Consider the following 26,994-nt stretch of genomic DNA (forward strand, 5'->3'; position numbering starts at 1 on the left):
ACTTAACAACAATTTGTGATTGCTGACCACCAATAGCACACATCTGAGATGTAGGTTTGCTTAAGCCTTGTAGATGATTGTAATAATAATTAAAAAAAAAGTTTGACTTTAGTTATGAAAGAAGCGGTCTAGAAACAGAATGTATTCTCTAAATTTACCATTAGAGGGAACCAATGTATAAACACTGCTCGGATTGACTCCTTCAACCCCTCTGCTTTCTGACTCTATCCTCCCCTCACTCCACTAAATCTGCACTAATTACTTTACATATATTGTAAGCAGAAGCAAGGGGACAATGCACAAGCCCCAGTCCTGCAGACCTGGATGCTGTATTTTCTTTTATCCCAGTGTACTTTAAAGATTCTGGCAATAAAGCTAAGAAACAGGAGAATTGGGACCACGTGCCAATTTGTGCCCGTGGACAGGACATTGGCCAATGACTGGCTGCCGAACCCGCTCCCTGGCTTGGATCGGGCAACTATGGGAGTACGAGACCCCCAAAGTAATTGTGGTGAAGAATCGTCACCTTGGGACCATATACAGACTATTGCAGCTTTTGATCATTGTGTACTTTGCTTGGTGAGTGTACATCCAAGAGAGGCTATGAGAAAGCATTAGTGAACATTACAATCTAAAAGAAAGTAAAATGAATTATTTGTTGTAAATGGAGGATATAGTGTGATATTTATAGATTTATATTTTTATATTATATATATTTTTATAGTATCAGGATCTCTTCATCCAGATGTTTGATTATTTCTTCTTTATTGTCAGGTATGTGTTTGTGGTACAGAAAGGATATCAGGCTCGGGAGACCGGTCCAGAGAGCGCAGTCATCACTAAAGTCAAAGGGGTCTCTATGTCCAAAGCTCCTAGAGGAATTAGGAAGATCTGGGATGTTGCTGAGTATGTGAAGCCTCCAGAGGTAAGCTGTGGCAGGATAGTATTGAGAAACATGTCTTGGGATGGATTAAGGTTATATTGAGATAAGTCAGGTATGTTTCTATTATCCAACCATCAGCTACAAAGGAAAAAGAATAACTATAGCTATGTGCGAACAAAAGTAAAGAAGAATGAGTGTGAGTGATGAGACTGGAAATACAGTATCATACTCGATTGATGAATACAGGCATTTTATATAATTCATTTAACAAAAGCCAGTGAGGAAATATTGTACTATGGACAGATGATTTATATGTAACCTACATGGTACAGGTAACAATCCATGAACAAAGAGTCGCTGAAGACAAAGGAATCAATAATGTTCTGTAAATGCAAATTGCTTCGTTGAGCTAAGTAACGTTTGTGAAAAAGTGTTACATTGACATGGCCAGACATAAGAGAATACATCTTATCAATGTTGTTTCTAGAAGTGAGAGATGTGGAAGTCAAATAAAGAATTATTCTGCTATCGTAGTGATAAAAAAAGATGAAATGGCCAATTCTCAATTGAGTTGGGAAGGGAGGAAATGGAGAGAGTTGTCTGAAATGTGGAGGAAGAAGGGTATTAATAATACCATTAAATGCGGAGTGTTGGAAAAATAATGAACATGAATGGCTGGGTGGTAGCATAGTTTAATTGTGAGGTTAAGATAGAGCAAAAATAAGAAGCGATAAAAACTTATCAATCACTTTCTTCTGTGTCAGGGTGGCAGCATTTTCACCATCATAACCAGGACAGAAAACACCAAACTCCAGACCCTGGGAACCTGCCCTGAGGTGAGAACTCTGCTGACTATGGTGAATACAGGTATTTTTGTAGCTCACAAAAGAAATTCAAAAATTACATAAAGGAGCCCATTTATAAAAATTGGTGCAAACATTTTTTTGAGTAGATCTGTAGTATTTGGCTACCATTTTTGCATGTTGTCTTCTTGGCCTAAGGTTTTCTGTTTGTTGGTACAGCATTTGCTGACCTTGTCCAACATTTGCTATAAAAAAAAAACTAACCTTTTAGCGGCAGATCAAGCATTTCATAAAATTTTTGTGCCATTTCATTAATAATGCACCATATACTATAATATTTGGTGTATTTTGCTCTGTTATGTAGGAAGGAAATTTTGACATATAGGAGTCATACATGCTGAAACACTTTTCTTTTATAACTTTACATGTTACCGGTGCCCTTTATTTCATTGCTATTTTTTTTACACTTCAATAAATGTTTTTGACAGGTGTACGCCAATATATACTTATATTTATACGTGTGCCAAATACATGTGTGTTGCATCACAATACTATGAATATGATGCACCTCTGATAAAAAAAATTGTGCAATTTACAAAAATAGAAAACGATCATCAAAATCACAGGTTTTTTTTTTATAAATGTGCCCAAATGACGTAATGTTGTCAGTTTTCATTAGTATACTGAATAATTAAAGGGGTTGTGGCATCAGGACAAGCCCTGTAAATATACCCTAAATATGCCCTATGGACATTCAGGACCCCCTCTATGAGCTAGGCTGAGTGCTGCTAACAATCAGCAATTCACACTGCGTACTTGGCCTCCATGTACTGTATTACAATTGAATTCATCTGAATGGCTGCGATGTAATACTACATTTCTCCTGCTGCAGGCGCTGCAGGGGAAATGTCTGACTGGCTGCAGTCTCTAGCAGTGGTCTCTGGAGTTGGACTCCCATATTAAAGGGATTGTTTGTGGTGAGACAATACCTAAAACTTTTAGCTATGTCATGATAGAATCATATCTGTTATCTATAACTAGGGCTACGTTCACACTTGAAGTAAACTGGCACACACCACTATTTCACCACTTCAGAAAACCATTATATTTTATGCATTAGCTATGCATATCATCCCAAGATCATAATGTTTAATAACTGGAATGGTTATCCTAGGATTTTTTTTTAAGACTGAAGAATGACTAGCCAGTACTAGTATATTTTACATTACAAAGTAATTAAATGTGTAACTGATGTGCAAAATGCATTAGTTATACCATAAAAATAGCATGTGCAAGTGTGACTGAGGCCTTCACAACAGAATTCAAAGTTTATAATAACTACAACTTATTTTGTTGACCGATTTTGACTAGGATGGTTGAGTCATTTTTCTTGATTCTTCAATTCAGAATCTGGCAGTCCATAGACTACAATGGGCAGATTTACTAATTATTCTATTAAATTCAGCAAAAGTGAGTTTAAAACCTGGTGACCCATCTCGTCCAATGCATCCTAAGCCCGACTTTTAGCACAGCAATACACAAATCATCAAAACTCGAATTGGGCAAAATTGCTGTTCTGACTTTTATTTATTTTTTCAGAGCAAGGGCATAATCGACGCTCGCTGCGTCTCATCTGATGACTGTAAAGCTGGAGAGATGCATGTACTTGGTCACGGTAAGTCACTTAATACTCTACTACAATCTTTGGTTTAAACAATGATTGACATATATCGCGCATCATCACTTGTACTCGTGGCCAATATAGACATACTGTAGTTACAGCCTGCAAATGTATATAGTGAACTCATTGCTAACTTCTTCTCACCTTCTGTAGGAGTTCAGACTGGGCGATGTGTCAATTCTACTCGTGGATCACTTAAAACTTGTGAGATCCTTGCATGGTGTCCACTGGAAGATGAAACTGTGACCAGGTCAGTAACATATAATAAAATACACACATATCAAACAATGAACAAAATATCATTTGTTTTGTACACACTATCCCAAACACAATAAATCTCATAATCAGACTTGGATTATGACTAAATAGATTCATAAACATTTACAATTGCTTCAAAACCTTAGGACTTTCTGTACATACAAGGCAATATCCTAATATAATGTTAGTATTAGAATATTAATAATCTAATATTAAAATAGAATTTTATATATCCTGGGGTTGCCCTGCAGCTCTGTCAACAGACAGCAGGTTTTACAACAGGTTTTCATTGGAATGCATGGCCTAATGTTTTCTGTAAACTAATAAAAATAAAATGCCTTACCACATACAATATTTAAATACTAATCTCACTTATCCTAGTTCTTTACTAGTTCATCATAATTATTCTTCCCTGATACCTAGGATTTCCAGTTTACTTGAGAAATTCTCTAAACCTTTCCTGTCTTGTACGGGTATAATAGCGATAATTAAGATGATGATCCTACCAATTATATTATATACCTTTCGTACAGGGACCATCCCCTTCCCTCTTCTTATATTTTTAAATTGCAGATAATGTTACTGTTCTTTATATGGGGGTATAAGCATCTTAGGGTTCGTATATCCACTATGGTTAGGTCATGTAGGTCTGGCGATATGGGGGTCTCTGATGTGTATAAATATTACATATCCATCACGTTGAACCAACTTAAATTTTGGTGGCCCACTACGAGTGACAAAAAATGGACAGAAATAGAGTGGTGTACGGTCTATCTTCATTATGCTATCCCCAAAAGTATTCCTACTGAGTATCTCAGCCTCATTGAATGCGTGGAGATATCTTCTTCGCTACCCCCCCCCTTAGTGAATGTGGATCCTTGGGGAGATTGCCACTTATGTACTTATATTCAATGGTTGATAATATCAATATTGACTCCCCGGAGAATGCTGGTATAAAGGATCTTGCATGTCTCTTCCACAGTGATGTCTTACGCTCCTTTCAAGATTTATCCTCTAAGTATGGTATTCCTAACACAGTTTTTTTTATAAGTACCTATGTATCCATTCTGCTGAATGGATATTTCAAGCCCGCTTCTAGCTCATCAGGCTGTCAGGCCCTACAGTATTACACCAATCATTTCCCCAAGGCTAAAGGCATGTCCTTATTCTATAATATATTTACCATGTATACATCTAAATCTAAACCGTCTTATATGACTAAATGGGACTTTGAACTGGGGTTGGATTTTCCTATTCAATGGTGGTTTAAGGCCCTGAATTGGGTACAGAGGGTGTCTAAATGTTCCATACACTGGGAGTCCCATAAAATTGCATTGCGATGGTACCTCATTGGAGTTAGACTAAATAAAATGTCACCTACTGCCTCTGATCTATGTTGGAGAGGATGCTGTATGAGGGATACCTACATGTTTGGTGGGAGTGCCCAGTGGTTCATCCCTTTTGGATGGATGCCTTCCAACTTGCTGATCGTGTTTTGAAAGTTCACACTCCACGGAAACCTGGCCTAGCCTTATGCTTTTTAGGCTTGGAACAAATCCCTCCACGTGACCGCTCTGTATTCTCGCATATTTTTCTAACCGCAAGGCTTATGATCACCTGTAAGGGGAAATGTAATGCTCCCTTACAAATGGTGGAATTACTGAACCAAATTGACTTTTTCCTTCCAAATGGAACTGGCATCTCTGGAGCGTGTCCCATCAGAATGGACTTGATACCAGAATCCCAGCTGTTTCCTCACCTCCCTAGACTATGTGCCTTAAGATCTCTATCTTAATTTTTTATATTGACTGTTGATGTGTGTGCCAGTAGCCCTTACATGATTACATAACTTCTGTTATAATGTAATACATTGTATTAGCTATTTGTGTATATATCTCATGCTAAATCTTTACTTATTGATTGTCTACAAACCTGTACAGTATGCAGCCTGCATTTTATTGTTTTATATCATTATATTCTATGTGTGCCTCATGTTGAGGCCCTCAATGTTTGTCATGTTTTTGGAAAAAGTCAATACAAATCTTATTTGTAACATTTTTTATAAAATAGCCTGCCCTCTGCATTTTCCCCTCATATCCTCCCTTCTGCATGTTCTGAGGCCTCCTCTTCAATTGTTAATGACTTTCTGAATTAGTGACCACGAATATCCGTAGCCATGGTAGTGTCAGTTGGAGTATTTCCTATGCAGTCTCCCAAGTGTCTTATGCTCAGTTAGCATATTGTCACATCTAGTTCAGGATTCAACTGCACGCTAAGGCTGAGTTTACACGTTGCGAATTTGTCACAAATTTTCATTACAGATTTTACCCTTTTCAGTGGAAAAGGGTGAGATCTGCGTCAAATCCGCAACAAAATCCAAAACAAATCTGAAATGTGTGAATCCAGGCTTATAGTGGATAGCCGGGAAAAGATCAGCACTGTTAAGATAAGTTAAACTTTGAGGACAAGGAGAGCTCCCAATATCATCTAAATTGTCTGAAGTTAGATTTCTCTTATATTAACATTTTATTAGGGACTTAATATATTCTTTAGCTGGGCTCCATACAAACCCAAAACTCTTCACCTTCCATATTATCTCTTCAATGGGTACAAATTATGTTGCTTTTAAATGAATTCTTCAAATGAAGCTCAAACTTGGGGTCACTCTAAAGAATATATTAGCAAATTGATTGTATGGGAGGACTGGTGTCATTAAAGGGGTATTTCCACCGCTGAGAACCCCACTGATTGCAAGGTCCCAAACCACCTGTTTCTCCTTACTGCTCGACTTCACTGAGAAGGACATTAAATGGAGTGGCAGTCAAGCATGTACGCTGTGGCTCCATTCAGCCCAGTACAGTGCTTGACTAGTCCCATAGACTCACTCCCATAGACATTGAATTGAGCAGTAGCACACATGCTTGACCTCTGCGCCATTAGAGCTCCTTTTCACTGTGGGGGTGTAGTGAGGAGGAACAGGGGTTCAGGACCCCCGTTCTCGCGATTGGTGTCCCAGCGGTAGGGCCCCCATCGTTCAAACAATTACCACCTATACTGTGGTAGTTGATAATTGTTGATTTGGGGAATACCCCTTTAAAGTGGTAGGTGGTTAGGTGAAGTATGGATTTTGTACTGGAGCCACAAGCTCCATCTTAAGAAGCAGACTTCATTGCATGCACATGGGTGACCCCACCATTTTTTTATGGTTTCTCTAGATCTTATAAATCCCCCCCCCCCCTCCCATTGTGGTTTAGTAGATACGTCTTGAGATAAATTGCACAGGGCCAGGAAATACAATACTTAATTTCCCCCGAGGAGAGCTCAGACATTTTACAAATATCCAGGAAACATACCATATGTTCAGGGTTTTTACTTGTCATTTAGCTCTACTTCCCCCTTCCCGCCACCATAATAAAACATCTTCTTTCTCTTTAGTTTTGATCATTGTCTCTTTGTTTCTAGTGAGTCATTAGATGAGTTTGTCCCAAGTTTCACCATCCTCATCAAGAACAACATCCATTTCCCTCAGTTTGGATTCTCCAAGTAAGATTATTTAATCGATTGTTCTCTAGCTCACCTCCTGCTGTACAAAAATCTTTTCCAAAAAGTGTGTCCAAATGAAGTAGACTACTTAGATTGCTCAGTGAGGTGATTCCAATGCTCTTAATGTATGCTCTTATATATAAATTATTTTGCTGCTAAGCTTTAGACAATACGTTTAGTGTTTACTTAGTGCTAAATCCCCTTATCTATGCATCATAAACAAATAGCTTTTTACTGTACAATAAAAGAGAGGTGGTATAAAAGATGGGGAATATTTATAAAGATCATTTTGAAACTTGTAAGCTAATATATATATATATATATATATATATATATATATATATATATATATATATATATAAAAAGCAAAGTAAAAGCAGCACCGTTCCTCTAGTGCAGGGTGCACAGGATATATATAGCAGGAATCTGCTGGAGTCCAGGATGGATACTATTTGAAATTGTAGAATTAAATCACTAAATTGATGATAAAATTGTACGATTTCTATGACAATGATAGAAGACTATATATTGGTTGATCAGATATTCTTAAAAGAAAGCTATGTTATTGTATTACAGTTATTTAGCTGGAAACTTGATTGTTGGACGTACATATTAACCCTTTCAAGACCAAGGCCTTCCAATTCCTGAATGTCCACAGCAAAATGTCATTTTTTGGAATGCCACATTCTAAGGCCCAGTTCATACTGAGTTTTTTTACACTGATTTTGATGCGGAAACCGCATCAGAATCAGCGCCAAAAAAACAGCCAAAATCGCTGCCTCATTAATTTTAATGGGAGGCAGAGGTTTTTAGCCGCTCGCAGGGAAAAAAAGTGGCATGTCCTTTCTTGTCACGGTTCCACCTCTGCCACCCATTGAATTCAAAAGGAGGCAAAAAAAATCCACGGCGCTCGTTTCCAAACATTGTTTGCGGCGTCTTTTGCACATGGTCCTCAGTGACTGCGGGTTAAAAACGCAGCGAAAACAGGAGCAAAAAAGCGCAGGCAGGTCAAAATATGCCTGCAAAAAGCTCTGTGTGAACTAGGGGGTGAATTTTATTTTTCAATTTTATACTTTGGCCAAACATTTTATTATTTTTAAATATTTTTTTAAATGTTTTATGTTAAATTAAAACAATGGCCAAAGTTGTGAATATTTTCTTATAGTTAAACAGCGTGAACTTAGACCAGACAGGGACAAAATGTGCCAGATTTATCACATTTATGGTGCATGCTGCATGATAATATTGCCACATCTTGCATGACTTGTTACTTTTCTCTACCTTATACCCCTTTTGATTTGGCTTATTTTGCGCCCGAATTTTCTGGCAGTTTTTTTTTAATGCATTTTAAGCCTCACCCCTTTCCCGGTGAGCTATTTCACTTTTTGGAACATTTTTAAATAAACTGCGCCAATTTTGAGACAAAACTTTCAACACTTTTTAGACACACACACTGTAGTAAATCTGTTTAACTAGGCAAATTTATGACACAATGATCCCCCTCATTCTGCCATGTATAACGGTACCAAATATGTGCACTTTCTCCAGCTATATGATCGCTATTACGCTCAAGAACAAAGGTCACTATTTTTTTCATTCGAACCTCTTGCCTTTAGGTGCTATGTGGTATCTGTAAATAGGCACAAAGCATTTAATCTACAGACATTTTTATTGTAGGCATAAGAGCAGATAGAGGCAGAGCTAGGGTGACAAAAACTAGTGACAAGTAATAATTTGTGTGGATTTGATATAACAAAAACACCAAATTGCCAAATGCAAATAGATTAGCCCTTGTTTCCCAGGTACCAAATGAACTGCCTGTGTGAGATAGTCCGCTTTCGGAGGACTTCAATTATCAGGCCACATTGAATTTAAAAAGCGAACATCCCCCCGACATGTTTCACCACCGTAGTGGCGTCCTCGGGGGAAATGGGGCTTATGGCGGTGAATGTGACTAGGTCTCCTATTTGTAACCTTTCTCCTGACGTAACTCGGGCTGGTTTAGACAGAGACCCAATCGAATTAGTCCTCGTTCTGCGAGCCCTTAAGAATAGCGATGGACGTTTATATGCTCCAACCAGGAGTGCTGAAACTTCAGTCAATCAGGGACTTGCTTTCCCACTTGCGTGATGCTAATAGATAATTGTAGAAACAAGCAAATGCGATTAGAAGCCACTGCGCATGTCAGTGGACTTAGTTCTTGAACAGCTAGAAAACGCTTCAGATCAGTGCCAATACTGATGCAATGTCAGCACTTAGGTTTAGCATGAAATATATATAATAGTTGGATGCACATAAAAGGGTAAATTGTATGTTCCAATGCATCTGATGTTAGTGCCGGTTTCTCCCAAGTTTTTAGTCTGATTGGCTAGAAGATCCATTCTGCTTGTCGCCCTGGCCCTGTCATAAGCCCATGTAAGCTTTTTTAGGGTAACCCCCGTGCTCTGAATTTTCTATATAAGGTGTCACATTCCTTTTGGAAGGCAAGATCACTGGAACAGTTCCTCCTCGCTCGTAGATACTGACCTATAGGAATTCCTTTCTTCAAAGTTAGGGGATGATAGCTATTACAATGTAAGAAACTGTTGGGAGTCAGAAGAGGGATAGCTAACTAACAGGTCTTTCAGGGCGTTCGACAGACCCAATCTAAACTGGCACCTCAAGGCAGGGTCATTCCACCGAGAAGCTACACACCACTTCCTAAAGTCAGAACAGTACTCCTCAACGGGTCTCTTACCCTGACGTAAGGTCACCAGCTGACTCTCGGCAAAGGCAGTCTTGTCAGTCTCGTCATATATGAGCCCGAGAGCGGAAAAAAAAAGATCAACAGAGGAAAGTTCAGGGGCGTCAAGAGCCAAGGAGAAGGCCCATTCTTGGGGCCCGTCCTGGAGCCGGGACATAATTATACCCACTCGCTGGCTCTCAGAACATGAGGAGTGGGGCTTTAAACGGAAATAGAGCCTACAACTCTCCCGAAAGGAGAAAAAAGTCTTCCGGTCCCCTGAGAACCGGTCAGGCAACTTGAGGTGGGGTTCAAGAGGTGAGGTGGGGGGCACTACTAGGGTAGCATCATGCTGGTTGCCCTTCTGAGCCAGGGCTTGGACCTGTAGGGAGAGGCCCTGCATTTGCTGAGCCAGGGCCAGAGATATATCGATACACTAGTGTCACAATCTAATTATGCCACTTTGGCAAATGAATTGATAAACCACGGTTAGATGGTAGCAACAACATATCCCTTATGGTAAAATACGAGGTGAGAAAGAAATCCACAATAAACTGTGAGTGATATTTTTGCAAAGTGGAAGCGTTTAAAAACCACAGCAACTCAGCCACAATATGGCAGACCACACAAAATTACAGAGCGGGGTTACCGAATGCCGAGTTGAATAGTGCATAAAAGTCACCAACACTCCCCTGACTCAATAACTGCAGAATTCCAAACCTCCTCTAGCATTAATATCAGCACAAAATCTGGGCGCCCGGGCCTTTATGGCATGGGTTTCCATGGCCGAGCCGTTGCATGCAAGTCTTACGTCAGTGTCAGATAAAGTGGTGTAAAGCACGCCACCACTAGACACATAATGTAGTAAGGTAGATCAGCAAAAAAAATGGTTATATTTCCATTTAATTCTGCCTGTTTGAATTATTTAGTATTTTTCTATTATTTTATCCTTTGTTCATAATTTTTATTTGTAATTTTTAATATTATTAATAACCTCATTTCTCCATTGTTTTGTCTAAGCTATACTATATTTTCTGATTCCCCACACCGGAGTAGAGGGTGCATGAGGTCAAGAGATACAGCACATGTGCAATCAGACGGCACTCTCAATATGTCTACCTACTACCAGCATTTACTATAAGCATTTCTAGCATTCTAGAAGTGTACAATGTACTGGGCACAGAATCGTGTGTAGCGTGGATATATCACGTGACAGTTCATTGTGGAATATCTAGGAGGGAAGAAATTTCATGAATTGACTTGTTGCAACGGTTGCATCTTATTAGAGTACCACACTCTAATTCAGTGAGCTCTTTAGAATGACCCATTCTTTCACAAATGTTTGTAAATGCAGACTGCATGGCTAGGTGCTGGATTTTATACACCTGTGGCAATAGGACTGAATTAAACACCTAAATTGAATCATTAAGAGGTGTGTCCCAATACATTTGTCCATATAGCAGAGGCGTAGCTAGGTTCTCCAGCACCCGGGGCAAAGATTCAGTTTGGCACCCCCCTTCCCCAACCTCTTTCCCGACATCTCCTTCGCCCTCGCCGTGTTTGTTTTCTCTACCAATCAATGACGTGTCATTTCTTTTCCACATTTCTTTTTATGTAACTCAAGCATAAAAACATTTGTACATTTTACAAACAATATAGTTCTATACACAACACCAGAACCAAGCTCAGTACATAAATACAGCCCCAGAACCAAGCTCAATACATATATACAGCACCAGCACAAATACAGCTCAATTTAGTGCAACCCCTGCCGTATAGGCATGTACGGCGCAAAACTACAGCTCCCAGTATGGTCCGAATAATGATAAGGATATGCTGGGAGTTGCTGTTTCACAAAAAAGAAATCATATCATAATCACACCACCCATCATCTCACTGCAGATCATACAGTGACTTCAGTACTGATTAGAGGCATAATAAACATTTACATTAAGTGACTCACCGGTGACGTCTCAGATTCTAGTTCTTTTTCTCCATCCGGTCCAGACCTCTATGATGACTTCTCCCGGTCACAGCCCATTTCTGCAGTTTGCCGCTCAGATGTCTTCAGCTTCTCACTTTTCCAACATTTCTACACCTATAAATAAATATAAAGTTATCATTATACCACACACTACGCCCCTAAATATAATAGCGCCGTACACTGCACCTCTAATTATAATAGCACCATACACCGTGTCCCACACACACACACTGTGCCCCCTGTAGATAGTGCCTGGCGTAGAGCCCCCTGTAGATAGTGCCCCCTTAGAGCCCCCTGTAGATAGTGCCCCCATATAGCCCACCCCTGTATATAGTGTCCCACAAATAGCTCCCCCTATAGTGCTCTACAGATAGCCCACCCCTGTATATAGCCCCCTGTAGATATAGCCCAGCCCTGTATATAGTGCTCCACGTATAGCCCAACCTTGTATAGGGCCCCCTGTAGATATAGCCTACCCCTGTATATAGTGCTCCACAGATAGCCCACATCTGTATATAGCCCCCCTGTAGATATAGCCCACCCCTGTATATAGTGCTCAACAGATAGCCCACCCCTGTGTATAGCACCCCTGTAGATATAGCCCACCCCTGTATATAGTGCTCCACATATAGTCCCCCCTGTATATAGTGCTCCACATGTAGTCCACCCCTGTATATAGCCCCCCTGTAGATATAGCCCAACCCTGTATATAGTGCTCCATAGATCGCCCACCCCTGTATATAGCACCCTATATATATAGCCCACCCCTGTATATAGCCCCCTGTAGATATAGCCGACCCCTGTATATAGTATCCCACAAATAGCTCCCCCTATAGTGCTCCACAGAAAGCCCACCCTTGTATATAGCCCCCTGTAGATATAGCCCACCCCTGTATATAGTGCTCCACATATAGTCCACCCCTGTAAATAGTGCTCCACAGATAGCCCACCCCTGTATATAGCCCCCCTGTAGATATAGCCCACCCCTGTATATGGTGCTCCATAGATAGCCCCCCCTGTAGATAGACACCCCCCCATAGATAAAGCCCCCCGTGTAGATAAAGCCCCCCTTGTAGATTAAGCCCCCCATGTAGATAAAGTCCCCCTTGTAGATAAAGCCCCCCCCCCTGTAGATACAGCCACACACTTTTTTTATTACAATAAAAAAACAAAACTATTCAAACTCACATTAATCTCGTTCCCACGCTGGCCGGCAGCAATGGAGACCTACTCTCTTCTGCGCAGGTCTCCTGGGGGTTGAACGAAGCGTCTATGAAAGGCGCTGATTGGCTGGGCAGAATGACTTTGCCTGTCATTCAGCGCCTTTCAGCGACAGAAGCGCGACTCGTACAAAAGAGCTGAATGGACGGGCACGGAACGTACCCATCCATTCATTGCTTCTAATTGTACCTGTGTCCTATAGACACAGGTACAATTATAGTGCAGGAGGAGGTGGCGCTGGCGCCCCCCTCTAAGTTGCGCCCGGGGCACATGCCCCGCCTGCCCCCCCCCTAGCTACGCCCCTGCATATAGTGTATATATACTGTATGTGTGTGTGTGTGTGTGTGTCTGTCCCTAATCACTGTCACTGTCTAATCACATGTCAGTAGAGCGGACAGTTCCTCTCTAAGCCCCTCCCACTATCATTTCATACTCAATATCATGCAGAAGACTTGCAGATTATTGAAGAAAAGATAAATGCTTTTGAGTTTTTAGGACTTTAGTTTTATGAACATGGAGAAAAAGGGATTTTGTTTCATGCAGCAGATTGGGTGTATGTAATAAATCTGCTGATTGGTGCTTGACATAATGCTGGGACTTGGGCTGCTGTTTAGCAAACAGTGGGATAAAAAAATTATTCAATATGATGTCTGAAGGACTTGGTAGTGGTCAATATATAAAATCGAGACTGTCAAATAAGAAAGCCGTCTTAGGCCCCATACACACGACCGTATAATTCATCCGTAATTATGGTCCGTAATCACAGACCGTAATTATGGACCGTAATTACGGACCAATTCACTTCTACTGCCCACAGAGACCTTCCCGTATATTTACGGGAAGGTGTCCGTGCCGTAGAAAGGCTTCGCAAAAGATAAGACATGTCCTATTTTTTGCTTTTTACGGAAAAGGTTACTTCAAAAGGTTAGAAAGGTTACTTAAAAAATATCCACAGTAAAGAGCAAATGGAAAAGAAAAGAGCTGTTGGCAGGGTAGGTAAAATATTTCATAAAGGCTATTAGTCTACGAGTTATGATCGCTTGCCATAACAGGCACACAGCCTGAGCTGGCACTACAAGGAAATTCTGAAGACAACATGTCCCCTTCTGATTCCTGTCATGTGCAGTGATGTCCTTAAAGAGGCTCTGTCACCAGATTTTGCAACCCCTATCTGCTATTGCAGCAGATAGGCGCTGCAATGTAGATAAGAGTAACGTTTTTATTTTTAAAAAACGAGCATTTTTGGCCAAGTTATGACCATTTTTGTAGTTATGCAAATGAGGCTTGCAAAAGTCCAAGTGGGTGTGTTTAAAAGTAAAAGTCCAAGTGGGTGTGTATTATGTGCGTACATCGGGGCGTTTTTAATACTTTCACTAGCTGGGCGCTGTGAAGAGAAGTATCATCCTCTTCTCTTCAGAACGCCCAGCTTCTGACAGTGCAGATCTGTGACGTCACTCACAGGTCCTGCATCGTGACGGCCACATCGGCACCAGAGGCTACAGTTGATTCTGCAGCAGCATCAGCGTTTGCAGGTAAGATTGACTTACCTGCAAACGCTGATGCTGCTGCAGAATCAACTGTAGCCTCTGGTGCCGATGTGGCCGTCACGATGCAGGACCTGTGAGTGACGTCACAGATCTGCACTGTCAGAAGCTGGGCGTTCTGAAGAGAAGAGGATGTTACTTCTCTTCACAGCGCCCAGCTAGTGAAAGTATTAAAAACGCCCCGATGTACGCACATAATACACACCCACTTGGACTTTTACTTTTAAACACACCCACTTGGACTTTTGCAAGCCTCATTTGCATAACTACAAAAATGGTCATAACTTGGCCAAAAATGCTCGTTTTTTAAAAATAAAAACGTTACTGTAATCTACATTGCAGCGCCTATCTGCTGCAATAGCAGATAGGGGTTGCAAAATCTGGTGACAGAGCCTCTTTAAGATCTTATCTACAATAAATCTTAACCGGCCTGAATATTTACCATTATTTGTGAATATTTTTAGTATCTTTGCGGTGCATATTTTAGTGATTTGAGGCCTCAAGGTTTGGATCTTTGATGTCTAACAATAGCTTCAAGATCTTAAAAATATTTTTAATGGGGGCGTGGCCTGGACGTGCATGGCGGAGGACACGTGACTGCATAGCTCCTGAATGTGAGAAGCCGAAAACGGCACAAATAAGCCTTAAAACCTGCTAATCTTAGCAGAAGTCAGTTTCCCGGTACTCTGGAATGTCAGACGCAGTATCGGTCCAACTTTTAACGGAAACAGTAGTGTTACGATCGGTCCTAGGTGTTGCGGCCTCACGGTACCTTCTGCCTCCTGTGTAGCAGTCGAGGCATTGCGGTGGAGCTCTCCTCATCAGATGCAAGTACGCAGCGGAGGACAGATAAGTGAGAAGGGAACGCACAGTTTGACACTCTGCCGAATATGTCGGGGAATAGGTAATCCTATATATAAGAACCCATCTCCCTTTCCAGCTCTTTTATAACAGCCCTAACCACTGAGGCGGGAAAAACAGGCATTACCCATGGTAAGATCATCATCTTAGTTGGCAAACGGACATTACAAAATATAATAATAGTATTCAAAACAGCATTTAGAAAGTTTTTTTTAACCCTTTAGGCTTTTCACAGGAATTAAAGCAAAGTCGAGGTGAAATTTGCAAATTTCATTTTTCTTGCTGAATTTCAATTTTATTCTATTTTTTTTCTGTAACACAGGAGGTTTTACCAGAGAAACACTACTAAATATGTTTTTTAAGGTACCTCTTCAGTTCTGAAGTGGCTTTGAGGGGCCTATGTATTAGAAACCCTGATAAAACACCCCATTTTAAAAACTACCCCTCAAAGTATTCAAAACAGCATTTAGAAAGTTTTTTAAACCTTCAGGCATTTTATAAGAATTAAAGCAAAGTGGTGGTGAAATTAGCAAATTTCATTTTTCTTGCTGAATTTCAATTTTATTCATATTTTTTTTCTGTAACACAGAAGGTTTTACCAGAGAAATACTACTAAATATGTATTGTCCAGATTCTGCAGTTTTTAGAAATGTCCCACATGTGGCTCTAGTGTGCTCGTGGACTAAAACACAAGCCCCAGAAGCAAAGAAGCACCTAGTGCATTTTGGGGCCTTTTTTATTAGAATATGTTTTAGGTAGCATGCCAGGTTTGAAGAGGTGTTGAGGTGCCAAAAACGTAGGAATCCCCCAAAAGTGGAAACTGCACCCCTCAAGGAATTCATTTATGGTTGTTGTTACCATTTTCACCCCACAGTTTTTTCACTGCGCGTATTTGAATTGGGCTGTGAAATGAAAAAAAATTAATTTTTTCCAATAATATGTCGTTATGGCTCAAAATTTCTTATTTTCACAAGGAATAAAATACCCCATTTTATTGCCCAATTTGTCCTGAGTGCGGCAATACCCCATTTGTGGTGATAAACTGCCGTTTGGGCCCATGGGAGGTCTCAGAAGGAAAGGAGCACTATGTGTTCTTTGGAGTCCAGATTTTGCTGGATTGGTTTTCGGGTGCCATGTCGCATTTGCAGAGCCCCAGATGTATCAAAGCAATGGAAACCCACCAGAAGTGACCCCATTTTGGAAACTACACCCCTCAAGGAATTCATTCATGGTTATTGTGACCATTTAGACCCCACAGTTTTTTCACAGAATTTATTTGAATTGGGCTGTGAATTAAAAAAAAAAATAATTTCCAATAAGATGTAGTTTTGGCTCAAAATTTCTTATTTTCACAAGGAATAAAATACCCCATTTTGTTGCCCAATTTGTCCTGAGTGTGGCAATACCCCATTTGTGGTGATAAACTGCCGTTTGGGTTCATGGGAGGTCTCAGAAGGAAAGGAGCTGTTTGTGTTCTTTGGAGTCCAGATTTTGCTGGATTGGTTTTCGGGTGCCATGTCGCATTTGCAGAGCCTCAGAGGTATCAAAGCAATGGAAACCCACCAGAAGTGAGCCCGTTTTGCAAACTACACTCCTCAAGGAATTCATTTATGGGTGTTGTGACCATTTAGACCCCACAGTTTTTTCACAGAATTTATTTGAATTGAGATGTGAATTAAAAGATTTTTGATTTTTTTCCAATAAGATGTATTTTTGGCTCAAAATTTCTTATTTTCTCAAGAAATAAAATACCCCATTTTGTTGCCCAATTTGTCCTGAGTGCGGCAATACCCCATATGTGGTGATAAACTGCCGTTTGGGCCCATGGGAGGGCTCAGAAGGAAAGGACCACCATTTGGCCTACTGGGGATTTTCTGGTGCGAAGTCATGTATGCAGAAGCCCCTGAGGTACCAGTACAGTTGAAACTCCCAAGAAGTGGTTAAAAAACTACTGAATTCCTTACGAGACTCTCTCCAATCCGACATGAGACAAGTAATTGGAGACTTAAAAGCTGATATACTGTCTATTTCATCGAAAACAGAATATATTGAACACGAAATGGAAGACTTTGCAAAATCTCATAATTCACTTATAGATGTGAATTCGAACCTAGAGGAAGAAGTAACGAGACTCTCTAATAAAGTTCTGGATCTTGAAGACAGGTCGAGGAGAAACAATGTACGAATAAGGGGTATCCCTGAATCAATTGCGCCTGATCCGTTGTCGCAATACCTCACAGATCTGATGAGTCTGGTGTTACCTCAAAAATCTCCTTTGGACTTAACAGTTGATAGAATCCACAGGATTCCCAAGCCAAGACATATAGCGTCTCACCTGCCTAAAGACACTATTGTTCGCATTCATTTTTTTCATATTAAAGATGAATTCCTCAAGACTGAAATCCTCGCTGGACCTGCCGGAAAGATTTAAGGATATTGCAATTTATCCAGATCTCTCTGCTGCGACTATGCTTCGACGCAAAGAATATGTATCAATGACCAAGATAGTGAGAGAAAAAGGAATCCTCTACAAATGGGGTTTTCCTGTCAAACTCATCATCAGCAAAAATGGCACTCAGCACGTTTGCTTATCTCCAAAAGCATCAAAGGACTTACTGCACACTTGGGGAAAAACGAGAATCGCCCGGAGATTATCACTCCACTCTGGTCGGAAAAAGCAGGACTAGACATAGAACCGGGGACTGAATACTTTTCAAATAATCCGCAGGTTTTGCTCTCCTTCTTAGAGCTTCTTACTGGAAATTGTTGAGTTAGGTTCTTTTTTCCAGCATCCTTGTGACTCTGGAATGTGTGATTGGCTGGACTGTTGTCTCCTCTACCCTTTCCCTGAAGGAGGGAAATTATTATTGGTTATAGTTATTGTATTATTATTATTTTCTTTCTTTGATATCATGCTAATTATTCTTACCGTGTCACATATAGTTCTTCTGAATATGACTTGCTTTAGATCATTACCTACTAAACCTTCGTACAATATACTGCAAGCTTATGACAATAGGCATTAAATTTATGTCCGTTAACGCTCATGGGTGGAATTCTCCCTTCAAAAGATCCATTTTATGGAAGGAAGCGTTTAAATCTAAATGTGATGTGCTCTGTGTACAGGAGTCTCATTTATCCTCTAAGGATAATCATTTATTTAAAAATAAAAAATTCCCCCATATCATACACGCTTCAGCGTCTGTAAAAAATGCTGGAGTTGTAATAGCGATCAAAGATTCAGTAGCTTATAAACATTTAGAGTCATATATTGATCCCCTTGGTAGATACATAATACTTGTAAGTTTGGATTCACACGAGCATGTTCGGTCCGTAAAGGACGGAACGTATTTCGGCCGCAAGTCCCGTACCGAACACACTGCAGGGAGCCGGGCTCCTAGCATCATAGTTATATATGACGCTAGGAGTCACTGCCTCGCTGTGGGACAACTGTCCCGTACTGTAATCATGTTTTCAATATGGGACAGTAGTTCCACTGAGAGGCAGGGACTACTAGCGTCGTACATAACTATGACGCTAGGAGCCCGGCTCCCTGCAGTGTGTTCGGTCCGGGACTTGTGGCCGAAATACATTCCGTCCTTTACGGACCAAACATGCTCGTGTGAATCCAGCCTTAGTGAAATTGATAATGTGACTTACATGATAGTTTCTCTGTACGCCCCAAACAAAAGACAAATTCCGTTTAACAAAAAAGTATTAGCCAAAGCTAAGAATATGCAAAGAGGGGGTTTGGTTTTGCTCGGAGACTTTAATATAGTTAACAATTTGGATATAGATCGAATTACAGGACCAAATAGACTAAACGTTGACCTTCAAAACCTGATCTCAGAGGAAAATTTGCACGATATTTGGAGGTACCAACATGCCTCAGAGAGGGACTTTACATTCTTCTCTTCCCCTCACAATACAAACTCCAGAATAGATTTCTTTCTAGTAGACAGAGAGATCCTACTGAATTCGGTAAATTCATATATTGGTGTAATAACATGGTCAGACCACGCTCCAATTGATCTCACTCTCTCTAACAAATATAATAGATCTCCGAGATATCCTTGGAGACGAAACACCTACTTATTAAACGGCTTCTCCACAGGCTTCCATAAGTACGGCCTTAAAGGGAAGGTGTCATGAATTTATTTTATTTTTTTATAATATTGCTTTTAGTGTGATATTATAATAAATTTTATTTATTTGTGTTCTTGTGTTCTACTTATTTTTTTTTTCTTACTTTTACTTCTCTATGGGGGCTGCCATTTTTTTTTCATCTCTGTATGTGTCGATTAACGACACATACAGAGATGGAATTCGGCACATACATCCCCATAGAGAATGCGAATGGGAGCTGTTCCATTCACTGCAACTTTCGCCGTCTGTGTGGGAACGGCGCATGCGCCGTTCCCACACAGACCAAAACGAAGCTCTTTAGCAGAGCAAAATCCGGGGCCATTTTCATGTGGACCGGAAGCTGCTGCCGGACAGTCAGATGACGACTTCTGGCCGCGGCTTCCGGCCATATGTTCAAGGAAGCGAAGGCGCAAGGAATAGGAGCGAAGGCGGCAGCGGCGGCAGGAGCAGGTAAGTTATGTTTGTGTATGTGATGTGTGTATTATGTTCGTGTATGTTAGTGTTATACTGTCTGCTTAGCACTGTATCTAATCCTCCTAAGATTCAACCCCCTCCTTCTTCTCCTGACACTAGCCAGAATAAGGGAGGGGGATTGTGTGAGGACCCTAGAGCGAGTGTATCTACCCCAAATTTGCAGCATAAAGCAATGAGGTTGCTTTACCACAGTGACCATGCTGCAATTTTTGGAACTTCTCCCTCTGGTGACCAGCACATGGAAATGTTATAAATTAGAATCTAATTTATAATATAAAATTAAAAAAATTCAAACAATGTGTAATCACTCAAATAATGATTGTTTAACTAAAAAAAAAAATTATAATTTCTATCGACACATTCCCTTTAAAATAATTATTTTTGCTTAACTCCCCAACGGCCTCTTCACCTGAACACTTGTGATGCACCCACAAAGCAGTTGTTAGAGGTCTATGTATTCAAGCGGCTGCAAGAGCCAAAAGAGAAAGAGATAAAAAAAATGGACTCCCTCATTACTGAAATTCAGATTTGTGGAAAATGTATGAAGTTGACCCCTTCTAATGTCCTAAAAAAGGAACTTAGAGACCTTAGGGATAAATTACGCTCCCTACATCTTTACATGTATGAGAAAAACTTGAAGAAGCTTAAATAGAATTTTTATGTTAGCTCATCGAGTTAAACAGCATATGGCTAAAACCAAAATCCCTTTTTTAAAATCTACAGATCGGACACGAATATATGATCCTCAAAAAATATCTGAAGCCCTTGCGGAATAATATAGCGAGCTCTATAATCTCAGAAATGATAATTCTCTCCCGCAGATATCTTTCGGAGATGATACATTCTTTTCTAAGTAAAGTGACTTTACCCAAGTTGACTAATACTCAACTAATCCAATTAAACGCTACTATAACAAGTAATGAATTAAAGAAACTAGTTTTAGGCTCCAAACAAAATAAATCCCCATGACCAGATGGTCTTCCTAATGAATATTTTAAAGCCTTCGCAGACATCTTACTTCCACATATGGAAAATACCTTTAATGGTATAATCTCCCATCAAGGCCCTCCCTCAGAAATGTTGCAAGCTATCATTGTCACTCTTCCCAAACCGGGACAAACTCCAGACTCCCCAGTCTATTTTAGGCCAATATCCCTCTTAAATAGTGATGTTAAGCTTTTTTCTAAATTGCTAGCTTCAAGAATAAATGAATGCTTACCTTCACTAATTTCTTTAGACCAAGTGGGTTTCGTTAAAGGGCGGCAAGTAAGAGATGGTACACGTAGATTTCTAGACTTAATTCAAATAGCCACACAATCTTCAGATTCGACTATTTTCTTTCCCTAGATGCTGAAAAAGCATTTGATAGGGTCCAATGGCGCTTTATGGAAGCAATCCTAGATGAATTTGGGTTCAAGTCATTTATAAAACTGCAATTCTTTCATTGTACTCCTCACCTTCAGCCAGGGTATTATCCTCAGGTTTCATATCCGAACTCATTAGGATAACTAATGGGACTCGTCAAGGTTGCCCCTTGTCCCCTTTAATTTTTACTCTCTGCATGGAACCTTTTGCAGAAATGATCCATAGCACCCCAGGAATTTCAGGCATTAGAGTAGGTACCACAGAACATAAGATCTGATTATACGCAGATGACATGTTTCTGACATGTACTTCCCCCTTGACATCTTTGAAAGAGGTATTAAATGTTATTTTACAATATTCTGGGGTTTCATATTACAAATTAAATATATCTAAATCTGTTTTGTTACTGATTAACATAGTTTCTCCAATGAGGGCGGAATTATCCAAACTTCAATTTACTTGGTTTGAATCAGGCATTCCCTATCTAGGTATAAAGTTATTTCCATGTCCATCTCAATTAATTTCTGAAATTGACTTGGATCTTTTAATATCTCTGAAAGAGGAATGTAAGAGGCTGGATAAATTATCTTGGATGGCTAGGATCAACTTAGTTAAGTTGTTCTTATTACCCAAATTCTTGTACCATCCCATATCTTTTACCTGTCTCTCTCACTACACGATTCCAAAATATTTTCCTTAAATTTATTTGGAATAATAAAAGAGCACAAATAGCTAAAACGCTACTGTATCGCAGGATTAAAGAGGGAGGTTTGGGTGTCCCATACGTCGCCTCCTATAATACAGCAGCTATAATGGACCAATTCATGGCTGATTAAGGACGCGGAAGCCGTCTGAAACGCATTGGCAGCGTGTATTACTCACATCCACCTTTCTTCGTTGGATATTATCTCCCTGTTTTACTATTGCTTCAATAAAATTGGAATACCTTCCATTTTAATCATCTATCTCCTAAGAATTAATTTGCGCTGGAACCTACCTTGTACCATTGCCTACCTCAAAATTTCATACCTACCACTCCCCTGGTAGAGTGGGATAACGCAGATCTGAAGGTTATTTCTGATTTTTATGTTAAAGGGAACTTTAGGATCTTTGAAAATTTGTCCGTTTCATATGACCTTTCCCATAGGATGTTCTACCAATACCTTCAAATAAGACATTTTTTACAAGGTTTAAAACTTCCTGCACAACCAATTAAACTCTCTACATTTCATAAATACTTGTTTAACTGGCAAGGTTATCAAAAGGGCCTCACTTACAGTTATGACTTATTACTGCCCAGAGGGTATTCTGCAAAGGAAACCTATATGCTGAAGTGGGAGGGAGAGATGGGTGAATTATTTTCCTTAGATCAGTGGTTTAAAGCTGCTAATTGGATTTTAAAGCACTCTAGATGCATAAACCACATTGAGCTAGTAAGAAAAATACATTTAAAGTGGTATTTAACACCTTCTAGATATTCCATTTTTTTTCGCTGAAATTTCGAACACATGTTGGAGAGGTTGTGGAAATAAAGGCTCTACATTACATATGTGGTGGTCTTGTCCAACTATAATATCACTTTGGATTCAAGTCTTTCAATTGATCTCCAAATTTTCCGGTATACAACTTTAGGGGACCCCAGAGCAAGCTATTTTAGATATAGGCCTAGAAGAAATTCCTCATTCAGTTAGACTATTATCGCATCATATTCTTAAAGCTGCGAGAATGTCAATAGCTAAACTATGGAAGTCTCCTGTCTCGCATTCCTTGTGAGAGGTCATCAGGAGAGTAAATATTGATTGTAGTCATGAAACTTCCTTATCTGGTACTTTAACTGCTCATCAAAACAACCGGAACGCTTGGAATTTATGGATAGGTTCAAAGAATTTTATGTGAAATGTAATACATTGTCATTCTGTTGATATTAGTATTAAGATTGTATACGATATAAGACACAGTATGTATTTGATTTGCATACACTACCGTTCAAAAGTTTAGAGTCACTTAGAAATTTCCTTATTTTTGAAAGAAAAGCACAGTTTTTTTCAATGAAGATAACATTAAATTAATCAGAAATACACTCTATACATTGTTAATGTGCTAAATGACTATTCTAGTTGCAAACGTCTGGTTTTTAATGCAATATCTACATAGGTGTATAGAGGCCCATTTCCAGCAACCATCACTCCAGTGTTCTAATGGTACATTGTGTTTGCTAACTGTGTTGTGTTAGAAGGCTAATGGATGATTAGAAAACACTTGAAAACCTTTGTGCAATTATGTTAGCACCGCTGTAAACAGTTTTGCTGTTTAGAGGAGCTATAAAACTGACCTTCCTTTGAGCTAGTTGAGAATCTGGAGCATTACATTTGTGGGTTCAATGAAACTCTCAAACTGGCTAGAAAAAGAGAGCTTCCATGTGAAACTCGACAGTCTATTCTTGTTCTTAGAAATGAGGGCTATTCCATGCGAGAAATTGCCAAGAAACTGAAGATTTCCTAGAACGGTGTGTACTACTCCCTTCAGAGGACAGCACAAACAGGCTCTAACCCAGAGGCGTAGCTAGGTTCTCCAGCACCCGGGGCAAAGATTCAGTTTGGCGCCCCCCCCAACCTCTTTCCCGACATCTCCTTCCCCCTCGCCGTGTTTGTTTTCCCTACCAATCGACGTGTCATTTATTTTTATGTAACGCGAGCATAAAAACATTTGTACATTTTACAAGCAATATAGTTCTATACACAACACCAGAACCAAGCTCAGTACATAAATACAGCCCCAGAAGCAAGCTCACTACATATATACAACACCGGCACAAATACAGCTCAATTCAGTGCAAACCCCTGCCGTATAGGTATGTATGGCGTAAAACTACAGCTCCCAGCATGGCCCAAACAATGATAAGGATATGCTGGGAGATGCTGCTTCACAAAGAATAAATCATATCATAATCATCTCGCTGCAGATCATACCGTGACTACATTACTGATTAGAGGCAGAATAAACATTTACATTAAGTGACTCACCGGTGACGTCTCAGATTCTAGTTCTTTTTCTCCATCCGATCCAGACCTCTATGATGACTTCTCCCGGTCACAGCCCATTTCTGCAGTTTGCTGCTCAGATGTCTTCAGCTTCTCACTTTTCCAACATTTCTGCACCTATAAATAAATATAAAGTTATCATTATACCACACACTACGCCCCTAAATATAATAGCACCATACACCGTGTCCCACACACACACACACACACACACACACACACACACTGTGCCCCCTGTAGATAGTGCCTGCCATAGAGCCCCTGTAGATAGTGCCCCCATAGAGACCACCCCTGTATAGTGTCCCACAAATAACTCCCCCTATAGTGCTCTACAGATAGCCCACCCCTGTATATAGCCCCCTGTAGATATAGCCCACCCCTGTATATAGTACTCTACAGATAGCCCAACCATGTATGTAGCCCCCCTGTAGATATAGCCCACCCCTGTATATAGTGCTCCACATATAGTCCACCCCTGTATATAGTGTTTCACAGATAGCCCACCGCTGTATATAGCCCCCCTTGTACATATAGTCCACCCCTGTATATAGTGCTCCACTAGATAGTCCACCCCTGTATATAGTGCTCCACAGATAGCCCACCCCTGTATATACTATATACAAGGGTGGGCTATCTGTGGAGCACTATATACAGGGGTGGACTATATGTACAAGGGGGCTATATACAGGGGTGGGCTTTCTGTGGAGCACTATAGGGGGAGCTATTTGTGGGATACTATATAAAGGGGTGGGCTATATCTACAGGGGGACTATATACAGGGGTGGGCTATATCTACAGGGGGACTATATCTACAGGGGGGCTATATCTTCAGGGGGACTATATCTTCAGGGGGACTATATCTTCAGGGGGACTATATACAGGGGGACTATATCTACAGGAGGACTATATGCAGGGGTGGGCTATCTACAGGGGGACCATATCTACAGGGGGACCATATCTACAGGGGGACCATATCTACAGGGGGACCATATCTACAGGGGTGGGCTATATCTACAGGGGTGGGCTAAATCTACAGGGGTGGGCTAAATCTACAGGGGTGGGCTAAATCTACAGGGGTGGGCTATATCTACAGGGGTGGGCTATATCTACAGGGGTGGGTTATATCTACAGGGGTGGGCTATATCTACAGGGGGCTATATACTATATAGCCCCCCCAGTAGCTATAGCCCACCCCTGTATATGGTGCTCCATAGATAGCCCACCCCAGTATATAGCCCCCCTGTAGATATAGTCCCCCTGTATATAGCCCACCCCCTGTAGATATAGTCCACCTGTATATAGCCCACCCCCTGTATATATGGTCCCCCTGTAGATAGCCCACCCCAGTATATAGCCCCCTGTAGATATAGTCCCCCTGTATATAGCCCACCCCTGTAGATATAGTCCCCCTGTATATAGCCCACCCCCTGTAGATGTAGTCCACCTTTATATAGCCCACCCCCTGTAGATATAGTCCCCCTGTATATAGCCCACCCCCTGTAGATATAGTCCCCCTGTAGATATAACCCCCCTGTAGATATAGTCCCCCTGTATATAGCCCACCCCCTGTAGATATAGTCCACCTGTATATAGCCTACCCCCTTTAGATATAGTCCCCCTGTAGATATAGTCCCCCTGTAGATATAGCCCCCCTGTAGATATAGTCCCCCACAGATACAGCCACACTTCTATTACAATTTTAAAAAAAATAATATATATTCAAACTCACCTTATTCCCGCTCCCACGCCGTCCGGCAGCCATGGAGACCTGCTCTCTTCTGCGCAGGTCTAATGGGGGTTGAACACAGCGTCTATGAAAGGCGCTGATTGGCTGGGCAGGATGACTTTCCCTGCCAGTCAGTCAGCGTCTTTCATCGACGGAAGCGTCACTGGTACAAAAGGTACCAGTCGCTTCATTCGCGGAGAGGCGCTGAATGGCCGGGCACGGAACGTGCCCGGTCATTCATTGCTTCTAATTGTACCTGTGTCCTTGCGACACAGGTACAATTATAGTGCAGGAGGAGGGGGCACTGGCGCCCCCCTCTGAGCTGCGCCCGGGGCACGTGCCCCGCCTGCCCCCCCCTAGCTACACCCCTGTCTAACCAGAGTAGAAAGAGATGTGGGAGGCCCCGCTGCACAACTGAGCAACAAGACAAGTACATTAGAGTCTCTAGTTTGAGAAATAGACGCCTTACAGGTCCTCAACTGGCAGCTTCATTAAATAGTACCCGCAAAACGCCAGTGTCAACGTCTACAGTGAAGAGGCGACTCTGGGATGCTGGCCTTCAGGGCAGAGTGGCAAAGAAAAAGCCATATCTGAGACTGGCTAATAAAAGTAAAAGATTAATTTGGGCAAAAGCACACAGACATTTGACAGAGGAAGATTGGAAAAAAGTGTTATGGACAGACGAATCGAAGTTTGAGGTGTTTGGATCACACAGAAGAACATTTGTGAGACGCAGAACAAC

At 40.8% G+C, this 26,994-nt stretch overlaps 1 protein-coding gene across 1 annotated transcript in view; it reads left to right on the plus strand.

The window, feature by feature from the left end:
• The first annotated feature begins 436 nt into the window (after positions 1-436).
• Positions 437-26,994, plus strand: part of P2RX2 (purinergic receptor P2X 2) — a 90,244-nt gene continuing 63,686 nt past the window's right edge. Inside the window, exons 1-6 of the mRNA XM_075853339.1 lie at positions 437-579; positions 775-925; positions 1,648-1,719; positions 3,286-3,361; positions 3,521-3,617; positions 7,088-7,168. Coding sequence (XP_075709454.1) covers positions 437-579; positions 775-925; positions 1,648-1,719; positions 3,286-3,361; positions 3,521-3,617; positions 7,088-7,168 — 620 coding nt within the window. The remainder of the gene's footprint in view (positions 580-774; positions 926-1,647; positions 1,720-3,285; positions 3,362-3,520; positions 3,618-7,087; positions 7,169-26,994) is intronic.

The sequence above is a fragment of the Rhinoderma darwinii genome, chromosome 1, assembly GCF_050947455.1.
Source record: "Rhinoderma darwinii isolate aRhiDar2 chromosome 1, aRhiDar2.hap1, whole genome shotgun sequence".
Lineage (NCBI taxonomy): Eukaryota > Metazoa > Chordata > Amphibia > Anura > Rhinodermatidae > Rhinoderma > Rhinoderma darwinii.